The sequence below is a fragment of the Oryctolagus cuniculus genome, chromosome 7, assembly GCF_051225735.1.
Source record: "Oryctolagus cuniculus isolate XC-2025 breed Fujian yellow rabbit chromosome 7, ASM5122573v1, whole genome shotgun sequence".
Classification (NCBI taxonomy): domain Eukaryota; kingdom Metazoa; phylum Chordata; class Mammalia; order Lagomorpha; family Leporidae; genus Oryctolagus; species Oryctolagus cuniculus.
In genome coordinates this window covers 104,715,983-104,740,600 of record NC_142873.1, presented here as the reverse complement: position 1 = coordinate 104,740,600, position 24,618 = coordinate 104,715,983, and the positions used below count along the sequence as shown (strand labels likewise).

At 38.8% G+C, this 24,618-nt stretch overlaps 1 protein-coding gene across 3 annotated transcripts; it reads right to left on the bottom strand.

Annotated features, from left to right (window-relative positions):
• Positions 1-49: 49 nt before the first annotated feature.
• RPE65 (retinoid isomerohydrolase RPE65) lies at positions 50-23,243 on the bottom strand. Of its 3 annotated transcripts, none has more exons than XM_002715929.6 (14): positions 23,100-23,243; positions 21,905-21,987; positions 19,656-19,806; positions 17,257-17,364; positions 17,014-17,155; positions 13,015-13,162; positions 11,742-11,823; positions 11,374-11,506; positions 11,136-11,275; positions 10,350-10,479; positions 3,385-3,499; positions 3,193-3,287; positions 2,964-3,075; positions 50-931 (listed from the first exon to the last, which is right to left on the bottom strand). In XM_002715929.6, the coding sequence occupies exons 1-14, from the start codon at positions 23,108-23,110 to the stop codon at positions 780-782; spliced, it is 1,602 nt and encodes a 533-aa protein (XP_002715975.1). In that variant the 5' UTR covers positions 23,111-23,243; the 3' UTR covers positions 50-779. The 3 variants fall into 3 exon arrangements, with proteins under 3 accessions (XP_002715975.1, XP_051712325.1, XP_089193343.1); XM_051856365.3 differs by lacking the exon at positions 21,905-21,987 and adding an exon at positions 22,033-22,102 and having other exon boundaries at positions 606-931; positions 23,100-23,182; XM_089337217.1 differs by lacking the exon at positions 19,656-19,806 and having other exon boundaries at positions 606-931; positions 23,100-23,154.
• Between the last annotated feature and the right edge of the window lie 1,375 nt (positions 23,244-24,618).

Sequence of the window (24,618 nt, the reverse complement as noted above, 5' to 3'; positions counted from 1 at the left end):
GGCAACACAGTATAACCCCCAAAATATTACATCATAATCAGATTTGAAGTAGATATATTTGTAAAGATTTTATTTCTATTTTTCAAAAAAAATAGTCACTACTACATTTACTTGTTTCATATTCAATATGCTTTTAATATGTTGCTTAATCACTGAGACATCTTTTATTTGACAGGCCTCAGTTGATTAGACATAGGTTTCCTCATTATAAAATCAGAAATTATAGTAATTGTCAATATAAAATGGAAAGGTTAGAGTTCATAAGCTTGAGAATCTTCACACTGTCACATATGTGCAAAACATTTATTATGATTACTGTTAGATGATAGTCCCTGGTTTCAGAATTTAGTAATTAGCTTTTTTGCATGATACTGTGTTGATTCATCAAAGCCACATACAAATCAGGTGTAGAGGATTTTGGTTTTTAAGTGTAAAAAATTAATTGGAGCAGACAAGGTACCTAAAATGCACTTCATAACAGAAATAAAAAGCAGTTTGATAAGCCTATATTCATATCCTATTTGATTGCTAAAGATTCAAAAGAGCTTTTCAGATATGGTCTAACAGAGAAAGGATGATGATCTCACTATGTACTTTAAAAAAAACTAAAAAGGAATTGCTTGTTCAACTCAGCGATTTCCATAAAACATTGCAAAACTGGGTGCATCTGGAAGTTAAAACCAGGACATACAGCAGGCTGAAACTGAACAGAATTTGATTGCAGACCTGAAGCTGTTTCCTTAGTTTTGTCACTGGAGACATATCTTATGAGAATATGCTCATGATTTTTTGAATAGTCCATGAAAGGTGACAGGGATGTTAATCTCCACTTCAGCCCTGGCAACTTCACTCAAGTCCTTGGCATTCAGAATCAGGAGATAAGCAGGCTTTTGCCCTGCCCCAGGGCTTACCACCACACTCAGAACTACACCTGTTAATAAGAAGTAAATAAGGCAGCAGTGAATCTTAAAAAGCCCAGGCTCACAGACTAAACAAAATTGGAATAATTAAACATAATTGAAATAATTTAAGTGGAATTACCTTGATTAAATAAAAACAGCCACTTGACTCAATTTCATTTCTGACTTTTCTAAGTCTTTTAACTCATCCTGTTCCCTACACTATCACTCCAGGAAAGGGGTCATTCACTCACTGTTGTATCTCAATATCCTACCTAGAACATAGCAGGTACTCATTAAATACTATGGAATGAATGGATCTGTGTTCTTATCTATAACATGAGAATAAAATGTCTGCTTTACTCACTGCCAGAAACAATGTTATGGTAATCAAAAAAGTCTATATTAAGAGACTTTGAAAGTAAGATATAATATATCTGATTTCTAAGAATTGTCTGGAAACTGACTTCCTTCAAACAAAAGAACAAACTTTTTGCAGTTTTGACTGGACTTATGTAAAATCATTTAGCATGATGTGGCTCCACAATTCTTTGTCTCATTTCTCTATGGTTACCCACATTTTAATCCTAAAAAGTATAATCTATCTCTATCATCAATAATTAACTAAGACTGATGCTTTGTAATGGAGTTATTGTATGAGGATACTTCTGGAAAGCAGAACTAAATGCTAAATTTACTTTTGTGCAAAAATTTTTTCAAATCTATAAATATGATTGTTCTTTTAAAAGTTTATGAAAAATTTTGTATTATGAGAAAATTATTCATGAAATTCAATTTTTTTTTTTTACCAAAGTAGACTTATCTTTTAATCTTCTTATTCTATGAATTGTTTAAACTAACTTCACATTATAGGCTATGGCTCTGGATCCCTCTCTAGCTTCAGGTTTTTAAAAGAACAAATCAAAACTACAGTCACAAGCATGAATTTGCCTCTTCGATCCTCCAGAATTCTCAGTTTCCTTCTTTGTCCTTTATCAGAAATAGGTCTTGGTTGGAAAAGGCAAAAAAAAAAAACAAAAAAACAAAAAAACAAAAAAACAAAAAAACAAACAAACAAACAAAAAAACACCTAGATTTCATGCTGCTATTTCTTCTTCTCTCTCATCTAGACAGTGATGCTTAGAATTTTTTTTTACAAGTAGTCAATAAGACCTAACCACAAGATGAAGCCTACTTTCAAGTAAGTTTAACTTCTTTGTACTGTCCCATTTACAATACTGAGAATCATTTCTGGATCAGGGATTTAACCCAGTGGTTAAGATGCCGGTTAAGAAGTCCATGTCCTCGGGACTGCGCTGTGGTTCAGCGGGTAAAGCCACCGCCTGCAGTGCTGGCATCCCATATGGATGCTGATTCAAGTCCTGGCTGCTCCCCTTACGATCCAGCTCTCTGCTATGGCCTGGAAAGCAGTGGAAGATGGCCCAAGTTCTTTGGCCCCTGTACTCAACATGGGAGACCCAGAAAAAGCTCCTGGCTACTGGCTTCCGTTTGGCCCAGTTCTGGCCATTGTAGCCATTTGGGTAATGAACCAGCAGATGGAAGACCTCTCTCTCTTTCTTTCTCTCTCTCTTTCTGCCTCTGCCTCTCTGTAACCCTGCCTTTCAAATAAATTAATCAAAAAAAAAAAAAAAAGAAGTCCATGTCCCATATGTCTGGGTTAAATTCTTGGCACCTGTTCCTGATACTAGCTTCCTGCTATTGAAGACTTAGAGGGCAGGGGTGATAACTCAAGTCATTGGGTTCTTGTTGCTCACGTGGCATACCTGGATTGAGATCCCTGCTCCTGGCTTCAGTCCCCAGTTGGGCTCAGGGCCATTGTGTACATTTGGGATTAAATCAGAGGATAGGAGTTTTCTGCCTGCCTGTTTTGCTATTCCTCAAATGTGTATACATATATGTGTATCAAATATATATAGTTTTATCCCTTAAATATACTTTTTAAAAAAAAAAAAAAGAATTGTTTCAGAATATGAGGCAGTAATTGAGCTAATACACAGAAATCCTCTAAAAAGAGTGTTTAGACCCATCCACTGCTGTCATTACCATCATCTTCCTCCAAGGCATCTGGATGAGAAACAAAGATGGGTTCTGATGGGTATGAATCCGGCTCTTGCCATACCCAGGTCTCTTTAGTTTTGACGTTCAGCTTACAGAGCTGATTATAAGACAAAAAAAAAAAAAAAAAAAAAAAAAAAAATCAGTCAATGTGCATTGCTTAACTAGCAACTGTTGCAAAAACACTGCTGTAATGTTAGGAAGATGGATTAATTACCCTGTCGGGAACGAAGTGATTCAGGCCAAGTCCATACGCGTATGTATAAGGTTTCCCGCCGTACTTCTGGTAATTGATTTGAGGAAACTCAAATGCTACAAAACAGAGCACAGGCTTAGGAAAATTCACTTGATGTCTCCAAATGGAACACTTGTGCCCTCCTGTGTGAGCTTTTTCTCTAGACCATTTTACCTTGGCGAGGTCCTGAAAAGAGAACCTCAGGTTCCAGCCAGATGGTCTCATCGCTGCACAGAATCGCCGTGGCAGTTGTGTTGGGCAGCGTGACTAGATTCTTGCCTGTGTCCGCCTAAGAAAGAAGTAACAGAAACCTCAGTGAGCAGGAAGAAAATTCAGGCAGTCATAACTGCACGCTTCCCGAGCTTTGCCTCTTTTCAATGTGCAGGGAGGAACAAGGCAGGGAATTAAAGATGAGGCCGGCGCGGGCAGGCTGTCTGTGCCCACGTCGGTCCACGGCTGTGGATCCCTGGAGAAGTCACACAACCTCTCAGGCCTCAGTTTTTTCAGCTGTACAAGGAGACCACCCTTGAAGAAAAGCACTGAGGAATATCTTCTGCAAACAAAGGAACAACAGCAAAAATACATTTTTCTGCAAAACAAAAGTAACAAAGACTTCAAATGCCCAAGCAATAAAAATGTACTTATCTATTCCATAGTTAGTTTATGTTTTAATTTTGTTTGAAACAATCCTTGCAGTTATATTTCCAAAAGAAAAAAAAATACATAGGGAAACCACTAAACTGCATGTTTTTGAAGATCTTTTGTTTCACACATGTATGGTGCATATAAATGCACACGCATTTCCAGATTATTTTCATAATTATTATAAGCTCTAAGTTCAAATATATTTAATCAATTCTTGATTACATGTTTTGCTCTAGGCTCTAGCCTAGATTTTGGGGCTAGTTCAAAGAATAAAATCCTTTTCTTCATAAAGCTAACATTTTAGTTCAGGAAGTTAAACACTAAATACAATTAATAACTAAAATATATGAGGATACTTCAAAATTGGTGGAAGAGTGAAATTAAAAGATAACTTTATTTTGGTTGAAATCCATGCATATGAGTATAATATACCTTGAATGTGGACTGGCTAATAGAGTTGGGGGCTCACAAATACCAAGGGTGCACATTTGTTAAGAGGCAAGGGTAGGCCTTTTTAAAAATTGGCATTTGAGACAAACCCAGAAGATGAGAAAATTAGCAATGTGTTCAAGCAAAGAGAATAAACGGTGAAAAGGCCTGAGGAAATTGGAGGGCCCATGTGCTGAGGAGAATTAAAGAGAACAGCGTGGCTGCAACTCACCCAGCACGGCGGGGAAGAGGAGAAGAGAAGGGGGAGGAGTCATGGGGCCAGACTGTATAGCGGCTTCCAGGTCATCATGAGGACTACGGCTTCCTCTATGAGTGAGCAATGGGGAGGCACTAAAGGATTTTGAACGGAGGAGTTACATGCTTTGGCTTCTTTTTAATACATTCCCATTGGCTGCTCTGCTGAAACCACCCATGGGAATAGAAGCGACCCAGAGTAGAATCAGGGGACCTGATGGGTATGTTGCAGACTACAGGGGGTGGTGAAGAGGAGGAATACAAGAGAAAAGTCAGGCATGGCACCAAGATTGGCATGGGCACCACGGAGATGAGAGCGACTGCAGGCCGTGGGGGAACAAAAGAAGCGCAGGCCTCCCTGCCTTCAGCTCGAGATGTCTACTGGATATCCAGACGGAGAGGTGGCCTAACAGTAGGTCACGGCGACCTTGCGTGTAACGGAAAGTTGGAAATACGCATTGTCTGCTCTAAAGCACAAATCTGTAACAGGCGCAGAGTGTATTCCGGTGCCCTCCAAGAGGAGGAATGGGAAGTTGAGGCAAAATGAGTCAGGAGAAAGATTTCTAAGAGCATGAGGTGAGTGATCCATTGAAAATGGTAGAGGAATGATGAGAGAGAGAGAGCGCGCAAGAGAGTGAGAGCGAGAGAGAGGCTAGAGTGAAGTCTGAGTGGGTGATCTGGAGAGGAAAACAGATAATTCAGTATATGAGTACAGATGCTGGTGGGTGGGTAAATGTGGTTGTAGGAGCCTCTGGTTCTTTTTGAGTTTTCATTTGTTTCAGAGGAATAGGAAATATAGTTATCAACTGCATATGAGTGCTGCCATGGGAGGTGTGAAAAGTTGGAAGGTAAGAGGGTGTGGAATATTTAACCAGCAAAGTGAGAGAGGAAGTAAAGTGGCAAATTGCAGCAGCCAGGTTTGTGGTCATGATTCAAAATCAGACCAATTAACATAATTGTTTTTTTCAGCCTCAGAGATATAAACATAGAATGGTTTAAGAGTAAAATTTAACTAGGGTATGGTTTTGACAAATCAGTTTGATGAAGTAAGAAAGAAGCAAGAAAAATAAGATCTATATGATGGGGGTGATTATTATCATTAATCATGAAATTTAAATTGAAAGAGGAAGATACATACTTACTCTAGGGATTGGTGGATAGTGAAAAAGTAGGATGTTCAATGGATTAGAGGCTGCTAGTGGGAATTGCAACAGGGCAGGCGAGGTTCAAAGTTAAAAGGTGGCAGACAGATTGCATCTTCAAGACACTGAGATTACAGAAGGATCACAGGAGCGGGAATTGATCGATTAAGGTTATAATTCTGAAAAGAGAAGTGGCTGAAACAGAATAGATGACAAGAGGTCATGCAATAGGTCACGGAACTCAGGCAGGGTTGTTAGAAGGATAAATTATGATAGGCATACTGAATGTTTCAAGAATAACAGACAGGATTAGAGCTGGGAACAGAGTGTTATCGAGCCAAGAGGAATAGAAGCAGTGGTTAGTAATGAAAAAAATAATGAGGGGTGTATATATGGCTATGTGTAGTACTAATTGGCTATTTGATTGAATGGCTAAAATAAGATTAAAAGTTGGGGAATCTCAAGGGTGAATGGAGGAGCAATAGTCTGAAAGCAGGAAAGAGAAACCAGGACGCCTACCCAACGTGGACAGAGAAGAAACTAGCTCCCTTGGAAGCTGCCGGTAGAGAGACCTATGTCCTCAGAGGGGAGTGGGATTTTGGCTAAAGAAAGAAGGAAGAGGAAACATTCTGAGAAGATGATGCACAGGGTTTTCTGGTACTGACTATGAATTAAGAGTGAATAGTAGAATATTTTAGGATAGGGAGGAATGGTAGCAGAGGAATAGTTAGAGAAACACATTTTGTGAGATTTGTGAAATAGGCATTTAAAACATTTATGGCAATGTTGGGAAGAAGAAAGTGATGTGTTTATATACACATATTTATATTCATGTGCAGAATAAATACAAAGGTCTATGCCAAACATATTATTTATGTGGTTTTTAGTTGAATTGCTTCTCTTTATCCTACATGGTTTTTTAAAAATAGGCCTTTATTTCTCTTATATGTGGGAGCTAAACTTTATTTAAAAGAGAAAGAAATGCCAGTGTGTATCTGTTTTACTGCACATGCAATACTCTGTCAAACTTTGCTTTAAATCTTTGTCAAATTGATAAGAATTATATACTCTTTCAACTATTTTGTGACTATTTAAAATTTACTTTATATGAGGGAAGTTGAACATTTTTTCATATGATTATTGTTTCTAGCTCTTGCCTATTTTCCTGCTGGACTATGATAGTTTTATATTTTATTTGTTGGACTCTTTATTCAGTGGAGCCATTAATATTTGATTATAATGTAAATTAAAAATGTGTCATCTCAAAAAAATAAATATAGCATAAACAAGTAAATATATAAATTAGGTCTTCAGTATAAGAAATCTATAGCATTATCTTTATATCCTCACAGTGAATATAGAAAATTATTTTGTATAACAGAAAATGAAATAATAATTATATATATATGAATACATACATTTTATATTTTCTTATATTTGCACAAATAAAACTCAAGGAAGATACTAATAAAATTACCAATAAGAAATGAGGGTGAATGGAATGGAGTAGATGAAGGTAGGGGTTAGAGTGAGACTTTCTGTGTATTCTCAGGCTATTGAATTCCTCACTTCAAAAAGAAGGAAAAATTAGTTTCATTTAGAAAAAAATTAATCTAAAATATTTTCTCCCTGTTACACTCTCATTTATCTATTTTTATATATCTTGATATCATTTAAATATCTGTAACTATCAGCTTTTCTTCTGTTCACATATCTTCATGTCTCTGCATTACATGTCAATAAAATGCAAACCACTTAGCCTGACCTTAAGTCCTTCTGAGTTTAACAACCTACTTTTGGGACCAGTGTTGTGGTGTAGCGGTTAAGCTACAGCTCGCAGTGCTACCATCCCATAAGGGCGCCGATTTGCGTCCTGGCAGCTTCACCCCCAAACCAGCTTCTTGTAATGCACCTAGTAAAACCAAGGAAGATGGCCCAAATGCTTGGGCCTTTGCACGCACGTGGGAGACCTGGATGAAGCTCCTGGCTTTGGCCTGGCCCAGCCATGGCTATTGCAGCCATTTGTGGAGTGAACCAGTGAGTGGAGGATCTCTCTTTCTGTCTCTCCTTCTCTCTCTGTAACTCTGCCTTTCAAATAAATAAGCCAATCTTGAAAAAAAAACCCACTTTCATAGCTTTTTACCCCATTTCCTCTATTGCTTTTGCCCACGTTCCAATCAGTTGGATTGCAGGCAGTTTTCCCTGCTTGTCTGCTTCTCCATTTCTGGCTCTCTCCTCAAACTGTTCTTCCTGTCTTCAACTGTTCTGCTTCAATCCCATCTCATCTGCTAAAATACTGAGGCTACAAATAACTGCTCCATACATCTCCCCAAACAAGTATGGCTTCTCCATTTTCTGGCTAGATAAGTCGATTCATCCCTGTCTCAGAGTTCTCATCCTATGTTGACATGCATTATCATTTCTGAATCATCTTCCTTCCACACTAGGTAATGGCATCCATGAGAATAAGCAATGTATCCTTTGACTCTCCCACTGAGACAACCAGTGTGATACTTGTTGTAGCAGCTGTTCAGTCCCTGTTGGGAGAAAGAGAAGGCAAGGATTTGGGTGACATTAGGCATTTTTCATCATCACTGAAGTTCCTAATTCTATACTTGAGTGATCTTTCTTCAGGAAATGATGGCCACACATTTAGAAAAATCTTTCCTTTTTCTTCAAGTTAGAATGTGGGTACTGAAATTTATTGATCATCTTTTAAAGATGATTCTTTAAATCATCATTCTTTAAAGATGATTGTGATTTTATTAACACAGTTAAGAGTTTGTGGAAATCAGCTGACTCATTTATGTGATATGTATTTTATGGTCACTCAATTCCAAGCCACAGATATGCTTCCAAAGGGAATATCAAGAGTGCTTAGGGCACCCAGACAGATCCCTCCCCTTGACCTCTTCTCTGAGCTCCAGATCCATGCATACCAGCTCCCTATTGGACATTTCTGCTGGGTTTCAACTCAACACCTGTACAATAAATCTTACTCTTTTTCCAGGAAACCATTTCTCTTACTTTTATGCTTCCTATTCAGTGAATTGTAGCAATATCCAATTGACTGCTTGGGGCAGAAATCTGAGTTATCCCATGTTCCTTTCTCTTTACCCCTCACATATAATGAGACTCCAACTCCTATTGATTCTACCAGTATTTAGTTCTCTATTTTGTATCTTCTTTTATCTTTCAATGGCCATTTGTTAATCCACGTATTTATCCTCTTTGTTCATCTCTTTGCATTCATCATCTAGTGGGTCTTCTAGCCTCTAAACTCCCCTCATTCCACTCTGTCCCTCATGATGACACCAGAGTTAGAAACACAGACCTGAGCACATTGGGCAAACATGGCTGCATGCCATTGCTGTGACACACATTTATAAAGCCCTTTACAATAGCACTTTAACCCATCTTTTCAATTCCTCTGCCCTGTACCCATTTCCCTATGTGTATAATGAGCCAGTCCAGAAACGACTTTATGTTTAAGTAGTAAAGTAGTAATTCTTGCACTTTAAATTCCTCTTTACCTTCTATACAAGCTTATTTTTATTAGAAAGGGAGATAGGGAGAGAGTGAGAGATAGAGACAGAGACTGAGAGACAGAGATATCTCCCATCCACGAGTTTATGCCATCAAATGACCACAACAGCTGAGACTGTGCCACACCAAAGCCAAGAGCTGAGAACTCAACCTTGGTTTCTCAAGTGAGTGGCAGAGACCCAAGTACTTGAGCCTTCACCTGCTGCCTTTAGCAATGTGCTGGAATCAGGAGAGGAGCTGAGATTCAAACCCAGGTACTCTGATAAGGAATATGGCCCCCAAGTGGTATCTTAACCACTGTACCAAATACTCACCTGCTTCTGTTCCTTTGTAGGAGCCCTTTTACCTATGTGTAATGCCCAATTTCAGCTTCTTCCACTTCCTTAGTTTTTATAGAGATCACAAGCATAATTAAGGGAAATAGTATCTGGTTTAAAATTGGGTTTATTTTCCACAACATCTGAGCTAAGCCATTGGTACAATGTGTTTGCATTCTGTTTAGCTGCCTCAGCCCCTAGTGTGCAACTAGGGTTAGATCGACATAAAAGAGAGTGTATGTTCATGCATGTATATGTGAAAATTCCATTTTTCTTGAATTTGGCATTTCCATCACACTAAAATTCTGATGTTACTGTGGTGTTCTAAACAAGGCAATCACAGAAAGACAAAATAGAGATGACATGATTATCTAATGCTATTAATGATTTTTATCCTCTAGTGATATTTCTGGAGACAGGTAGAAAAAACAAAACAATGGTATCATTTCTCTGAAAGGTAATTTTTGATATTTCATCTTTCCAGAATTTCAAATTATTTAAGTTAAATTATTTGTAGTATTGACAAAGGATCCTAAGAATCAATGGATCTGTATTATTCACAAAGAAAGTACATTTTGCAAAGTATTTTGTGATTGAAAGAGCAGATTCATAATCACAAAACCTATTTCTCATATTGTTGTGTTGCCATTGGCTTTTGCCAAAGTTGCTTCACTCATCTGAGCTTCAGTTTCCTTGTTTGTGAAAGGATGTGAGTTTAATTAGTTTATTTTTAGTTTCTTCCATCTCTGAAATTTCAAGACTTTTGGTTATATCTGAACTATGAAGCTCTGTAGTGGGAGGTTACCTTGTCAAAATTCAAGGGAAGTACGTATCTTCGAACCTCAGGCTGGGGAGCTTTTCTGGCATTTTTTTTCACCTCTTCCCAGTTCTCACGTAAGTTGGCTAAATATAAGTAATTATACACAAACTCAAATCTGCGAAAATAAGAAGTCAAACATGAGCACAGTTATAAATAATTTTAGAGAGATGACTCATGCTTTTCAAAAGCACAGGTGCCTGCCTACTCTTTATTCCACAATCCCGAAATTGCTAATAGCACAGGTATCTTACAGTCATTTCCTCCTTCCCACAGTAGGGGGGAAAATAAAAAAGCAAAGAAACTTGCCCCATGGATATATTTAAGTAATGGTAGCCTCAGATACTTTCTTTCTTCTACTCAACATTCCGTTTGTGCCCTTAGGGGCCATTATGTTTCCAGAGACTTGGCTGGTCTGAAAAACGCATGTCTCTTTGTCCTAATCTCAGAGGCAGCAGAACTGAAGGCTCCCCAGAGACCTTGTCAAGTTTGAGCCAAATTTGAGTTCACTTCTTAAGTCATAGAACCTTTTACTTTCAGGTCTGGTTCATGGACTCCATCCGTTTTCAATCATTAACCGTAGTTTTGATCCTCAGTGTATATTGCTGTTCACCTCAACTTCCTACTGCTTTTTCAATTACATTTGTTGACTCACGCATACCTCTGTCTTTTCAGTGTGATTCAGATTAAACATTGAGAGCAGTGTCCCTGTAAAAGACTCCTAATTCCTCTGAGCACCTGGAGATGTAATATTTATCTGATGTCCTTTCTTACCCTTTCCAACAACAGAGATCCACAATCAGAAAGTCATTCTCTTCATAGGTGTTGATGTGATGGAAGAGGTTGAAAGGTGATGTCCTGTATTTATTATTGAGGTATTTCCTTCTTTTTTTATCAGCGATATGAAGCCAAACCTAAAAAAAAAAATGAGGAAAATATCTTGATTCATCTACAAAAGGGGGAAAGAACACATTTTGGAACATGCATTCCTAGAAACATACATGTGACTCACCCCCATAGTTTCATTGGACTCAAAACAATCCATGTAGTTGGCTCCCCAAAGGCTCCATGAGGAAAGGAACTTGAAGAGGTTAATTTTGACTGGAGTCTCCACAAAAACAATGTAGTTGGGAGTCAGACCAAAACTGTTCAGAAACACAAATGGGCTTGTTAATGAAAGTGCTGATTCTCAAGCCACAAACAGACATGTGTACACAAGGTATGCTCAGTTATATGAATCAACAGTGTCAATTGAAATTAATTATTTTTAAATTTAGTTTTCTGCAAGAAACATTGTGATCAGGATTGGTATCAAAGGTAGGCAAAGAAGATCTTTAAGCTTGAGTTTTCCTGCAGATTCATAGTAGGCCTTCAAGTTACCTATGGACGTAAGATGGCTTGAATCGATCACTGCAGGGGAATTGTACAACGACCTCTGACTTGCTTATTGGATCTTCCTTGTCTGAAATAAAGTGGTTTTAAAAGGCTTTGGAACAGCCTCTGTTTTTTAAAATACAAAGCATTTAGAACAGCTTATACAAGCAAAGAAATACATTTTCAGATCTTGATCTTTTTCAGAGCTCATTTTCTTTTTCTCAGTTATTGGCATTTCTTAAAGAAATTTCATGTGAAGCTGCAATCACCCAGGAAAATCCAAATAGCAGCAGATTTGGAAAAGTGAACTCAAATGGGATGTGGCATGCAGAATATAGTGGAGTCGCATCTTGCAACAGCTGGAGTTAGGTTTTATGTCAGAGGATTAAGGCAAAATGTCAGTATGTTCAAAATGCCTTTGACAATATTTTAAGATGCCTGGGAAGGATAGTATAGAAGGATTTGTGTCAATAACTCTGTACAATGATTCTTATGCACATTAAAGTTCATTTACTACAAAGTCAATGATCCTCAAACCTTAGTGTGCATCAGAAAAATCATATTAAATGTTTCTTAAAGTACTGATTGTAGACCAGATGCCATTGTCAGAATTTCTCTCAGTCTGCCTAGGGTGGGACGCAATATTAATATTTCTATAAGGCTCTCAGATGACACTGCTGGTAGAGGTGCTATACTTAGGGAACTATATTAAACAATACTATGCCAAAATCCATATGAATTCAAATAATCATGAATTCAGTTATCATTAAGATAATAATCAAGGAACTTGGCAGTTAATAGAGGATAAATGGAGAATTCTAGAGTACTTTCCCTACTGCAAATTTGTTCTCCAAAGTATAATTAAGAGTTAATAGATTTACCTGTAGTTTTGGAAATCAAATGGAAAATAGGTAGTATAATCATATATACATATGTATGCTGTTATGCACATATACATGTATACATGTTCAATTCAACTTTGCCTAGCACATGAATAACTGCTCAATAAATGTTTGCTGGATTTGAATCTAAATCATATGTGATCCTATATGCTAGATCTTTAAATGTTGTAGAATAGAACTTGACAGCCTGTTTTCTGTATTTTCTAGTGGTTATTTCCTGCTGTGCTGTATGGATGAGAGTAATTGTTCTAAAGTTTGAGGGTAGCTTAACTAGTATATAATGTTATCCTGTTATTCTGATCTTGTATCATGTCTTTCCAGTGACCTCACAATACTGAAATACTTGATTTCAGAAGAAGAAAGATTGGTAAACTCACCTGCTTGCAGTGGAGGGATCTTTACAATATTGTAGGCAATTGAAAAATTTTTCCCAAAACAATTACCAATGTTGTAAACTGTTCCATCACTTTCAATGTGGGGGTGAGCAGTGGCTCCATTGACAGAGACATAATTGCAAAGATCAACCTATGAAAGGAGAGCAAGCATCATGTGTCTTAAGAATTTACTTCTTAAAAAATATTTATTTATTTGAAAGGCAGAGTTACAGAGAGGGAGGGAAAGAGGGAGAGAGAGAGAGAGAGAGAGAGAGAGAGAGAGAAGTCTTTCATCCACTTGTTCACTCCCCAGATGGCTGCAACAGCTGGAGCTATGACACAGATCTCCCATGTGGGTGCAGGGGCCCAAGGACTTGGGCCATTTTCCACTGCTTTCCCAGGCCACCGAAGAGATCTGGATTAGAAGTGGAGCAGCCGGGACTCAAGCCGGTGCCCATATGGGATGCCAGCACTGCAGGTGGCAGCCTTACTGGCTAAGCCACAGCGCTGGTCCCTGCATTTATTTTGACCTTAGATCTGACCCCACCATTATCTCTTGCAATCTCACTCCAAGGGCATGTTATCTTTCTTTCCATCTCTGTGGATCTCACCCTTTTTCAGATTTGCCTGAAGTCCTACCTTCAGCGCTGAGCTCTCCTCCAACCCCCATACTATTTCTGCGAGTGTCTTAAATCTGGAGTTCTCTGCGACTGTGCCCCTCACTTGATATATACCATAGATGGCTCTGGTTAGTTACCTTTTTTTGTTTTTCTGCACAAACAATGATAAATTTGAATCCTGTGTCTTCTTTATACTCTTCTTACTGTATTGCATTGAATTTTGTGAAATCATTGATAGTCAATAATTTTCAATTTATAAAAATGGTAAGTTTGTATGGTATAATCTAAGTACCAAACATAGTATGTTGCATAGATTATGTGTTGGGAATTGAAAGGGACCTCATGATAGAAAATATTAATCTAAATAGACTTGAAGGAATCATGAATCTCCTCAAATTAAATGCAAACATTTCTGAAGAGAGAATTCAGCATTTTAATTCCTAAGAAATTCAGAAGTACAAATATATCACAAAAATCGCCTAGTGTTCAGAAGGAGAAATTAGGTCCCAGAGAGGTCAAATGTCTTCCTCAAGGGTACAGAGACACATGCTGGCAAACAGCACTAGAATTTCTACCTATGGTCTACTCGGTCAAGACTTTTTCTGTGAATAATTAATGGAGTACATTTTTTATCTAACCCAGATTCTTTCTATTTGATTCAGAGACTATTTTTTAAATCATAGGGACCCCTTAGCACCCTTATTTAAATAGTAAACAAGACATTCAGTCATTCAACACTCAATTACTCATCAAGTTTTCCCTGAGCTTCTAGTTTGTGTCAAGCACTGTGCCAGGGTCTAGGAGAACAAAGATTCTTGCTTTCAAGAAAATCAGCTCAGACCTGTGCCATAGAACATGGTAGACACTAGTTGTTTGTAGTGATTTAAATTTAAATTAATTATAATCAGATAAAACTTGAAATTCAGCTCCTCTGTCACATTAGCCACATTTTAAGTCATAGATAGCACTTAGACAACGAAGAAATAGAAAATTTTCATAGTGAAATAAAGTTCTATTGGCTAGCACTGCATTAGACCAATAAACTGGCATAACGTGCACTAAATACAAAAAATGTATCTAAAGAGACACAATCTAACCTAGACTGTGGGATTCGTCAGGTTTTTCAGGTGTCAGGGCTCCAGCGAATGCTTCAGAGGTAAATAGAATTTAACCAGGATGACGTGTGCCAGGGGGTAGGAGTCCTAATGTAAAGGGACAGAATTTGGAAATAGCCTATGTTATGGGATGATTGATGTAAAGGAATGGGTGGGGGAGGGGAAATAAGACAGGCCTGCCATAAAGGCCTTTATTTGGACTTTACCTTGGAAACTATGATGCTCTACATAGAATGACACATTTGCATTTGTACTAAATGTTTTAAAGCTATGTATTTATTTATTTGAAAATCAGAGAACAGAGACAGAGGGGAGAAAGAGAGAGTGAAAGAGAGATAGAGAGAGAGCTCTCTCATTACTGGTTTACTCTTCAAGTGCTTGTGATGCCCAGGGCTAGACCAGGGCTGAAGCTGGGAACTCAAGTCATGTATCCCACACGGGTGGCAGTGATCCAGGTTCTTGAGTCATCACCTGCTGCCTCTCAGGGTGTGCATTAATAGGCACTCCAGTATAGAAGAGCAGGATATTAACCACTATGCTAAAAGCCCAATCATTTCCGAATTTTAGAAAAACTGATTCTGCTGTCTTGAGGAAATTCTTTTTAAGAAAATCAGGCTGGAGGAAAGGCAGTGGTTGGGAGGCTATTTCAGTGATAGTAAACAGATGAAATCTCAATCTTTCAAACTACATTTTTATATGAAATCAGGAGGTAGTTCTATTCACAATGGAATGTAACCCCTAATAAAATCTCTTCTGGAGCCATACCATAGCTTCTGCATTTCAATTAATGTACCATGCAACTAGAATACAAATTCACTACCACAGTCAAGTGGATGGTTTAGAAATTCAGCTTCAGTTCTTCTCTAAATGAGCTTCCACATGTAGCTTCCCAGTTAAATATCCTAAAGTACAGTTCTGCTTCTACCACTTCTTCAAGAACCTTTCAGCAGTTTCTCATTGTCTAAACAACTTATTCCAATATTTCTACCATTAATCAAGCTTTTTGTTTTATCCTACCCTTTTCCATATGATTTCCCTTGACATCGCATAAGCTTAATGACTAATTCTTAAGTGGCAGTATCTCTACTTTCCCCCAACTCACGTCTGGGAGAGTTAAAAATTTCAGAGGTATTTTGTGTTTGTACCATGGTTAAGGACATGATTGATATTTAATGGATGAGGCCAAGGACTTGAAACCTCTGCTATGTATGAGACAGTTCCCAGAGTGCAAAGTTACCTCTTGCACATGCCACTAGTACTTCTATTAAGAAGTACTACAAGTCTAGACACTAACTAAAGAGTAATTTTTTATTTTCCCACCTCTATTCCTTTTTTCATGTTACTGTCTTCATATAGAATGTTGTTCTCTAAGTTCACTGAAGTCCCATGTCTTCTTTACCTTACAGTCAAGTGCAAGCCCTTTGAGACTTCCTTGATCTATCCTTCATCTACTCAGCCTTGCATCCCCGACTACTTACAGAAGTAATCTATCTTAGATGTGCTGTCCTAGATTTTCCTTTTCAAAGAGGGCTCGTATCATGTTGTGTCCTATTAAAGTTATGTACTTGTTTGATTTTTCTATCCAATGCTAAGCTTCTGCAGATAAGAAGAATGTTTTGTAAACAGGGATGTCTTAATAAATGCTGGTTGAAATGAGGGCCTATCTTAAGAAATGCTGCATAGAGATTGCCTAAATTCTCAACAAAGTTTTGTCACTTTGTGATATATATGATATTTTGCTGTATGCCATTTCAGTTAAGAAATAGCTTTATTTCCAATGAGAAGAGTCAAAAAGGGGAAGAATTGGCACCTAGAACTATTTGCCTAAAACTGAGACTGGAAGAGTTTTTGGTGTTAATAGCTACAAGTTTCTGAGCACTTTATGTACCACGTCCATGCCAGCATATAAAAGTCATGGAGGGCAAGGACCATGTATTGGCAATGACCCATATTCATTTATGTATTTCTTATGGTTAGTGTAAGTTTTAGTCCAAAGAAATCACTCAATAAATATTTGTGTTATGAATAAATGAATGAATGGCTATGTTAGGTAATTGGTAAAATTTTATTCCTATCCATATAAATATTTAAAATATTGTAGATGAAAGAAAATTTTCTCTATGTTGCATCACTAGTAGTTGGTGATAAAGAAAGATTTGAAACTTAAGCTGACTTTTACATTCTTTCCACCAGATTCCATAGCTAACTTAGTTTTAAGTTCCAAATTTTAATTTCCTGAGAGAGGTAAACTGAGCACTTTGTCCTACCTGCTTAATTGTCTCCAAGGTTTCTGGATTAATCTTGGTAATGAAGTTGGTCTCTGTGCAGGCATAGTAATCTTCCCCCACTGGATAGATGTTTACAAGGGCATTGTCTGTAACCTCCACTCCTCGAAAGTAAGAAAAAAACCTGAAGAAGCAAATGAATTTTTCAGTCCAATAACTTTCAAGTCATGAGAAAAAAGGGAAAATGTAAAATTCTTTAATAACTTGCAATTTGGTTTCAGTAACCTGGAAAATATATTCTTGCAGGGATCTGGGAAAGCACAGGTGCCAAATTCTGTTATGACGATCCTTTTCTCAGTCATTGCTCGTACATAGGCATCAGTGCGGATAAACCTGAAGGACATTGAGACACGGGAAAAGACCACAGACAGAGATAATCAGAGCAATCCCTTGGAATTTAACATGGTCACTGTGTGTGTTCTCATTAAAACAGAATCGTAAACACCTAACACAAAGAATAAAGAACATTATCAGCTCCCTCTCTTGGAGTCACCATGGGGGAAAGAGGCAATGTGCCAAGAGCTTAAATTTATATATTCTTCTTTCTTAAAGATTTATTTATTTATATATTCAGAAATGCAGAGCAACAGAGAGAGGGGGAGAGACAGAGAGAAAGGCAAAGAGAGAGAGAGAGATCTTCCATTTGTTAGCTTACTTCCCAGATGGCTGAAACAGCCAGATCTGGGCCAGTCTGATGTGAAGATGGCCTGGGGCCCAAGTACTTGGGCCATCTTCTGTTGCTTCCCCAAGCACATTAGCAGGAGGCTTGGTTGGAAGCGGATAAGCCAGGCTTCAACTAGTGCTCTCATATGGGATGCTGGTGTAGTAAGTGGAGGCTTAAACTACTACACCACGATGCAGACACCTACACTTATGTCTTCTGACCCTCACAGTGGCAGACGAGGAATCTGAGGTTAACAGAAGTTAAGTGATTGGCATATGTTACTAAGCTGGATTAAAACACAAGTTGACTAGAGCCAGACAATGTGAAATTTCCATATCACACCAGGCAGCCCCATAAGTAGTTCATATAGGTCCTCTACTCTGTAGCCCAGCACCTATCAAGGTATCCTTGGTGGGAAATTATAAGACATGATGTGTCAAGTTGTATTCCTTTTTTTTTTTTTTGACAGGCAGAGTGGACAGTAAGAGAGAGAGAGACAGAGAGAAAGGTCTTCCTTCTGTTGGTTCACCCCCAAAATGGCCGAAGCCAGCGCACTGTGCTGATCCGAAGCCAGGAGCCAGGTACTTATCCTGGTCTCCCATGAGGGTGCAGTGCCCAAGCACTTGGGCCATCCTCCACTGCACTGCCAGGCCACAGCAGAGAGCTGGACTGGAGGAGCAAGCGGGACAGAATCCTGTGCCCCGACCGGGACTAGAACCAGGGGTGCCAGCGTCACAGGCGGAGGATTAGCCAAGTGAGCCATGGCGCCGGCTTGGTTGAATTCCTTTCAATTTTCCACTGTCCCTCCCTTTTTTTCAACTTTAAAATTCAATTTACTACTTTAAAAAGTAGGCAGTCTTGAATTCAATCTCTCGCACAGGCAGATCTTCTGAACCATATCCCACACTGGTTGCATACATTGGTCAGGATTTCTCATGTGAAGAGTCAGTTAAAATCTGATTTTGCACTTTCATGGAAAGGAAAAGGTACCAAGGTCTGAATGCTAAACTCTGCTTTCATAGCTAATTTTTGCTTTGACATGAACTATTTATCTTCTATTACAACCCAGGTTATCCTGACTACTTTAAATCTCCAATTATTTTACCTTTTGATGTCTCTTCAAAATGCCTAAAATTTGTGGTGATCTATGGAGCCTTGAAATGGCCTGAGCACTGAAGTAGGAGACAAAATCTTTACTGTGGTATTAATGGGGGCCTCCTGGAGGGATGACCTCAACTTTCAGTAACAATCTTTCATTTTTACGAAATTTCTGTTACTGGGAACACCATGATGTACCAGGTCCTTCTTTCCTCTGTGGCTCCCTTTTTTCCTTCCTAGTTCTTTCTGATTATAAAAAAGAAAGAAGACAAGATTGCTAATAGTTATAATAACAATAATAACCATGATAGTGACTTTTACTATTACTGTTTCTTATGTACTAGGTAGTGTTCTTATTGAGTCTCTGTAACAGGCTTATGAAACAAATTTAAATATTTGTCCAATTTCACAGATGACAGAAACAAAAATAACATGTCAATGTCCTGTCAAAGTTAGCCACCTAGGAAAATGGTGTCTGGTGGACATAGGATTTGAAGTCAACTATGTCAGACCCCAAAACTCTTGTATTAGCTTCTTCTTTATCCCATAGTAGGGTTCCTGGTGTCCATACAGATATACTAACCCAGGGGGATTCTCCTGAGACGGAGGTGGGTACATGAGAAGTCTCTAAAAAGTTCATGGCACATGCATATGGCAAAAAAAAACTCTGCATGGATTTCAAAATTTTTTGCACCAAAAATAACATTAGCTTTTAACTAGATTTCCTACTAACTTTTGGAAGTCCTTTCAGTTTAGGTCTTCTGTTGGGTTCAGGAGATTAAGAAGCAGCGCCACATGGGGAATAGGATCTGAGAGAGTCTCCACAATTCCTAGAAGCAGAGTAGACCTAGTGTTCCTTTACCTTCTATGGTAGGTGACGTGTCCTTCTTTGAAGTCAAACTTGTGCAGCAGGGCTTGCCCATCAAACAGGTGGTAAAATGGCTCAGATCCAACTTCAAAGAGTCCTGGCCCACATCGAAGGAGACTTCCAGTGAGCCACAGGGGGATCCTGCCTGTGGCGAAGGTGAGACACAGAATATTGCTTCTGACCCCTGCCTTTGGACTGGACTTGTCCTTGGTAGGGCAAAGAGATTATTAGCAGCCTGAGTGGGCAGAATCTTTTTAACAAAGCTGGCAGTAATGTCTGCTTCCAGCTCTCATGCTGGACACACTTCATACTTTCTGCTGGCTTGAGTCTACTTTCATTAGGAGGCCAAGTGGTAGAGAATGTATAACACTTCAGCGTTTGAACAAAGCGTTGGAAGGAATGAGGGAAAAGCATCTTGAGATCAATGGTATTCTCCACCTAATAAAATTATTCAGATACCAATCCATTTGCCTTTTGGCCAGCTCACGTTTTTTTTTAAAGTCACTTTTTCATTTTCATTCCTAATGTTAATTTTTATTTATTTATTTACTTATTTATTTGTTTTTCCATTTCTTTTTAATTTTATTTATATAAAGGAAACAATTTGTTTTTCCATTTCTTTTTAAAGGGAACAAATCCATGTATTTCATATATATGATTTTAAGAATATAATGATACTTCCACCCTCCCTGACTCAAATCCTCCTTCCTTTCTTATTTTTCTTTTAATTTTTGCAATGACATACTTTCAATGTACTTTAAAATCACAAGCTTTATCCCCCACTTAATAAAGAATTCAACAAGTAGTAAGTAGGAAAAAAAAAAACATTGTTCCTCAGGAGTATAGACAGAGCTATAAACAATAATCAAATCTCAAAATGTCAATTTCACTCATATACATCACTTTTTTTGTCACCTCACTTTTAAAGAGAATTTCAATTTTCTTGATGCATTTTGTACAACTGAAAGATAGAAGGGTTGATTTGGAGTGAGGACCAAGATATTTAAAAATGTCTCTATAAAAGAAACCATTGAAATGAAACAACCAGAATACTGGCTTTTTAAATTTTAGAGCTACATCCTCCGAGAGTGTGAACCACTGTCCAGATTAAATTTATCTGCAGTAACAGCAAGAACATAGGGCAGAGTGCTGGGAACCAGGATGTTGGTTCACAATGTGCACATGCCATCTCTGGCCTCAGTTTGTTCATCTGCAAAATGAGGGGAACCCAGTATAGGCTGTTAGGACTTTGAGTTTTTCCAGTTAGTTTTATGTCTTTTGAAAAATACAGCATTGGGAAGTATTTGCTGAATCCTTACCAGGATTTTTTTTTTTTCCCCCACATGCTGCAGACTATCACAGAGGATGTATTTCATTTTCTTTTTTTTTTTTTTAACTTTTATTTAATGAATATAAATTTCCAAAGTACAGCTTATGGATTTCAAATGGATTACTTCCTATAGCTCAGTTGCAATTGGTAAGATATGAAAATTTGAAGAGAAGGCATGGCTTAACCAAAAGGTACAATGGTAATTTGATTACTATTGTCCAGATTGTTAACATCGGAATCCAGTTGAGAAAGCACCTGGCTCATCTACAGAAGGGGAAACTGGGAAGAGAGAATTGCCAAGGTTTTGACCATCCCTATACCACTACGTGACCCCAGGAGAAGAGATTAGGACCACATAATGTCTCTGTGCAAAGACAACCAATGTCACTTGATCACTTTGTGTTGGATCATTCTATTTCCATAACCTCATTTAATCTTCACTATATCCTTACAAAGTAAATTTCAGTTTCGGTAGGTGAGGCGCAGAAGTTTTAAGTTATTTGTAGAGTTCACAGATAGTGGACTCATAGAGCTGTGAGTAGCACCTACATCTTGCTGACTCCAGAAGCAACACTCTTGCAATAGAAGGGGCATGAACTTCACTACCCTTCAATGCAATGTTACCAGATTATTCAGACACCAGTGGAACAGACATTTATAGGACATTTACTATGTGCCAGGCATTGAGCTAGGTGCTGTCGGTGTGAAGATGACAAAAGTGTAGTGTTGGTCCTCAAGGAATCCCAGTTAAGTCTTATTTTTCTACATTACAGAAATGAAGTTAAATGAGAGGAAATGGGTTCTTGGTATAAAAAAACCCCATGCCTCCCCATTCCCCTCCCTGTGTCCTAGAGGAAGACCAGCACTCTCACTGAGTGAGAGGCTGGAGCAGAGAGACCTCAGCAAGACCAACCTGTAACATGAGCTGTGAGGGGTGAGGATAGTTCTTCCACGGTTTCAAACAGTTTCTTGTAACCACCAGCAGGATGCTCGACTCTGAAAAGGTACGGTAATGAGGAAGGAGCCCATGCTGATACTCACAGAAGCCTGAGAAGACAGACAGCACTCTGGGACAGAAGGTGCCCTTTGCTCTGTGCCAGTTCACCAAAGCCTGTGTCAGGGAGCACATAGGGTTAGAGGGAGACAAGCATGCTTGTGTTCAGAAGGGGGCTCAGCTCAGTGCTCCCTCTTTCAGGTCAGAGGAAATGGGCTCTCTTTAATGTCAGCAGTCTCAGTGGATTTAATCTTACCTTTGGCAGTTTTCCCATATTTGTGAAGACTAATCTACTAATACTGTGGCTGCCACTTTTCTTCCTGAATGGTAGTCCTAGACAGGGTCCTTCCCACAGAGAGATCTTAGCTCAACCAATACTCTGAGCTGACTGCATCACTGATTGCTTGCCTCCTTCCTCTCTCTCCTGTGGTTGGGGATGACAGCTTTTTGGGTCCAGTACCTTACTGTTCAATATTCACCTACTATACTATCATTTCTTCCCATCATCTCATTTCTTTACCAATCCATATGAGCTATATAGTAGTTTATAAAAATAGAGAGGAGATTCAGATTCCATATTTTTGCTTGTTTCCTACCACCTCATTTTGGCTCCGTATTACAGGTTCTTAGAGTGACAGCTCTTCACAGTCTCACTATAGCAATTACATTGTATTTAGTATGTGCTATGTGCTTACTACAAAAAGATCTTTGCATGGTATGAGCTCATTTAAATCTCATAACACAATGTGATAAGTATTGTTGTTACATCACTTCCATATAAAAGGAAAAACCTAGATTTAAAAAAGTTAAGTAATCTGCCCATAGGAGATGACTGGATGAGAAGGGGAGGGAACCCATGTCTGCCTGAGATCCTTGTGCTTATAACTGCTTGTTAGCCCCAGTCTAAGTCCCCCGAATCCTACCATAACTTAGACCTGAAGTCTAGATATTTGCTTTAATATATAAATAGCAAAACATTCCCCCAGCTAGACACAAGGGTCATAGGCAAATAGGCTATCTAACAACGCTTTGTCTTCAGGAGCCCTTGAAATCGCCCCTTGACCATATAATGCCATCACCACGGCATTTTAAAAAATTTCCCAGAGATACTCACTGGATAGACATTTTCTGTCAGTGGAGGATCGAGAGTTCTTGCAGCAAGTGCAGATTGAGGGAGTAAGTCCTCAGCCAGGGCCTTTATATGCCTTCTAATTCTCTGTAAAAGGAGTTATGGCTTTGAGAACTTTTCCCCGCCCCCTCAGCTGAGGGAGAGGAAACAGAAGTGGCTTTCAGAACTCAAATCCTCCCATGCATGCTTGGGCTTTATTTGGGCTCCTTGTTCCCATAACAGTTTTTTTGGCTGTTTTCCAGGGACCTCAATCCTTCCCAAAGAGAATGAGAAGCGGATTAGAAAGCAAGGAGCTGTGTGGGAGTGGCCAGTGGCAGGCCGGAGCTGATCCAAGTCATCCCACTGGACCCTGGCACCATTCTCTGGCAACCACATCCCTGTACTACCTCTATGCCTTCATTTTCACTCTCACTCACTTGTGCATTTATTCATCCACTTCTATTTAAAAATATCTCTTATACATCACCCACAGACCAGGTAGAGATGAGGGTTGCCTTCACAGACCTTATCTCTTTGTAAGGGTGACAGGAAACTAACAAGCTATTCAATATAAATTCAGTTAGTGTTAAGATTGGAAAAGTGCAGAGTGTTACAGAAACACATTGTAGTGCCTATCATCTTCCACGGCTGCCTCCCTGGTACCAGTGAGTGTTCAAATTCTTCCCATGAGGCTGAGAACATCAGCCAGGTCCTTTTGATTTGTTGAGGAAGAAACTCATCATATTCTTGCATGACCCTATTCTAGCCTGCTCTTGACCTCACCCCCCTGTCTACTACTGTGTGGTCTTCACCCAGGAAGAACAGGGCACTTTTTATTCATATATTTGCAAAGTTTTAGTAAGCCTTCTTGTTTTGCACAAAAAAGGCCCTGAAAAACAGAAAAGATATATTCTATACCAGCTTCAAACTTCAAACTTTTTTGAGAAACTCATGAATGATTTTGAATTGAATATGTGGTTATGGATACTTATCCTGGAGCTTTTTTTCAGGCAAACCATGTAACAATCTGAGCACTCTCCAAGGTGGATGACAAAAGCTTACTCTCCCAGCCTGTGCTGCAGTGAAGGCACAGCCTGTGACCTGGAATCCACCAATCAGAGGCGGTGCAGAGCTCCAAGTGGAAGCACCCAGTGCCAAGTTATCAAGTTTCTCTGTTTATCCAAAGTTGTAGTGGCCCCCTAAAGTCATTCTACAGAGGAGTCTAGGACATCATTACTGTCTGGGTAGCCTCCAAGCACCATGCTTAGCCATCCCAGACATTCTGCTAGTTTCTTAATATTTTAAATATTTGTGTTCTGCTTAATTATGTAGAATTGGTTTTGCTATCTGCAACTAAGAGCCCTGTCTCCAGGTAGTATATGATACCACCTGTCAAGAAGAGCATATGTTGGTATTAATAAGTCTCAGAAGAAAGAGGAAGGAGCTAAGCTGTGGTAGGAAGAATATATAAAATTCAGCGAGTCAAAGGGAATATAGAAGAGTCTTTGGGTTAACAAACAGCCAG

Excerpts from the sequence above, each read along its gene's own strand:
- RPE65 (XM_002715929.6), bottom strand. Across the intron at positions 17,365-19,655 it reads CACGTCACCTACCATAGAAG|GTTTATCCGCACTGATGCCT; the intron begins GTAAAGGAACAC and ends AATGTCCTTCAG. Across the intron at positions 17,156-17,256 it reads TGCAAGAATATATTTTCCAG|GTTTTTTTCTTACTTTCGAG; the intron begins GTTACTGAAACC and ends TTGCTTCTTCAG.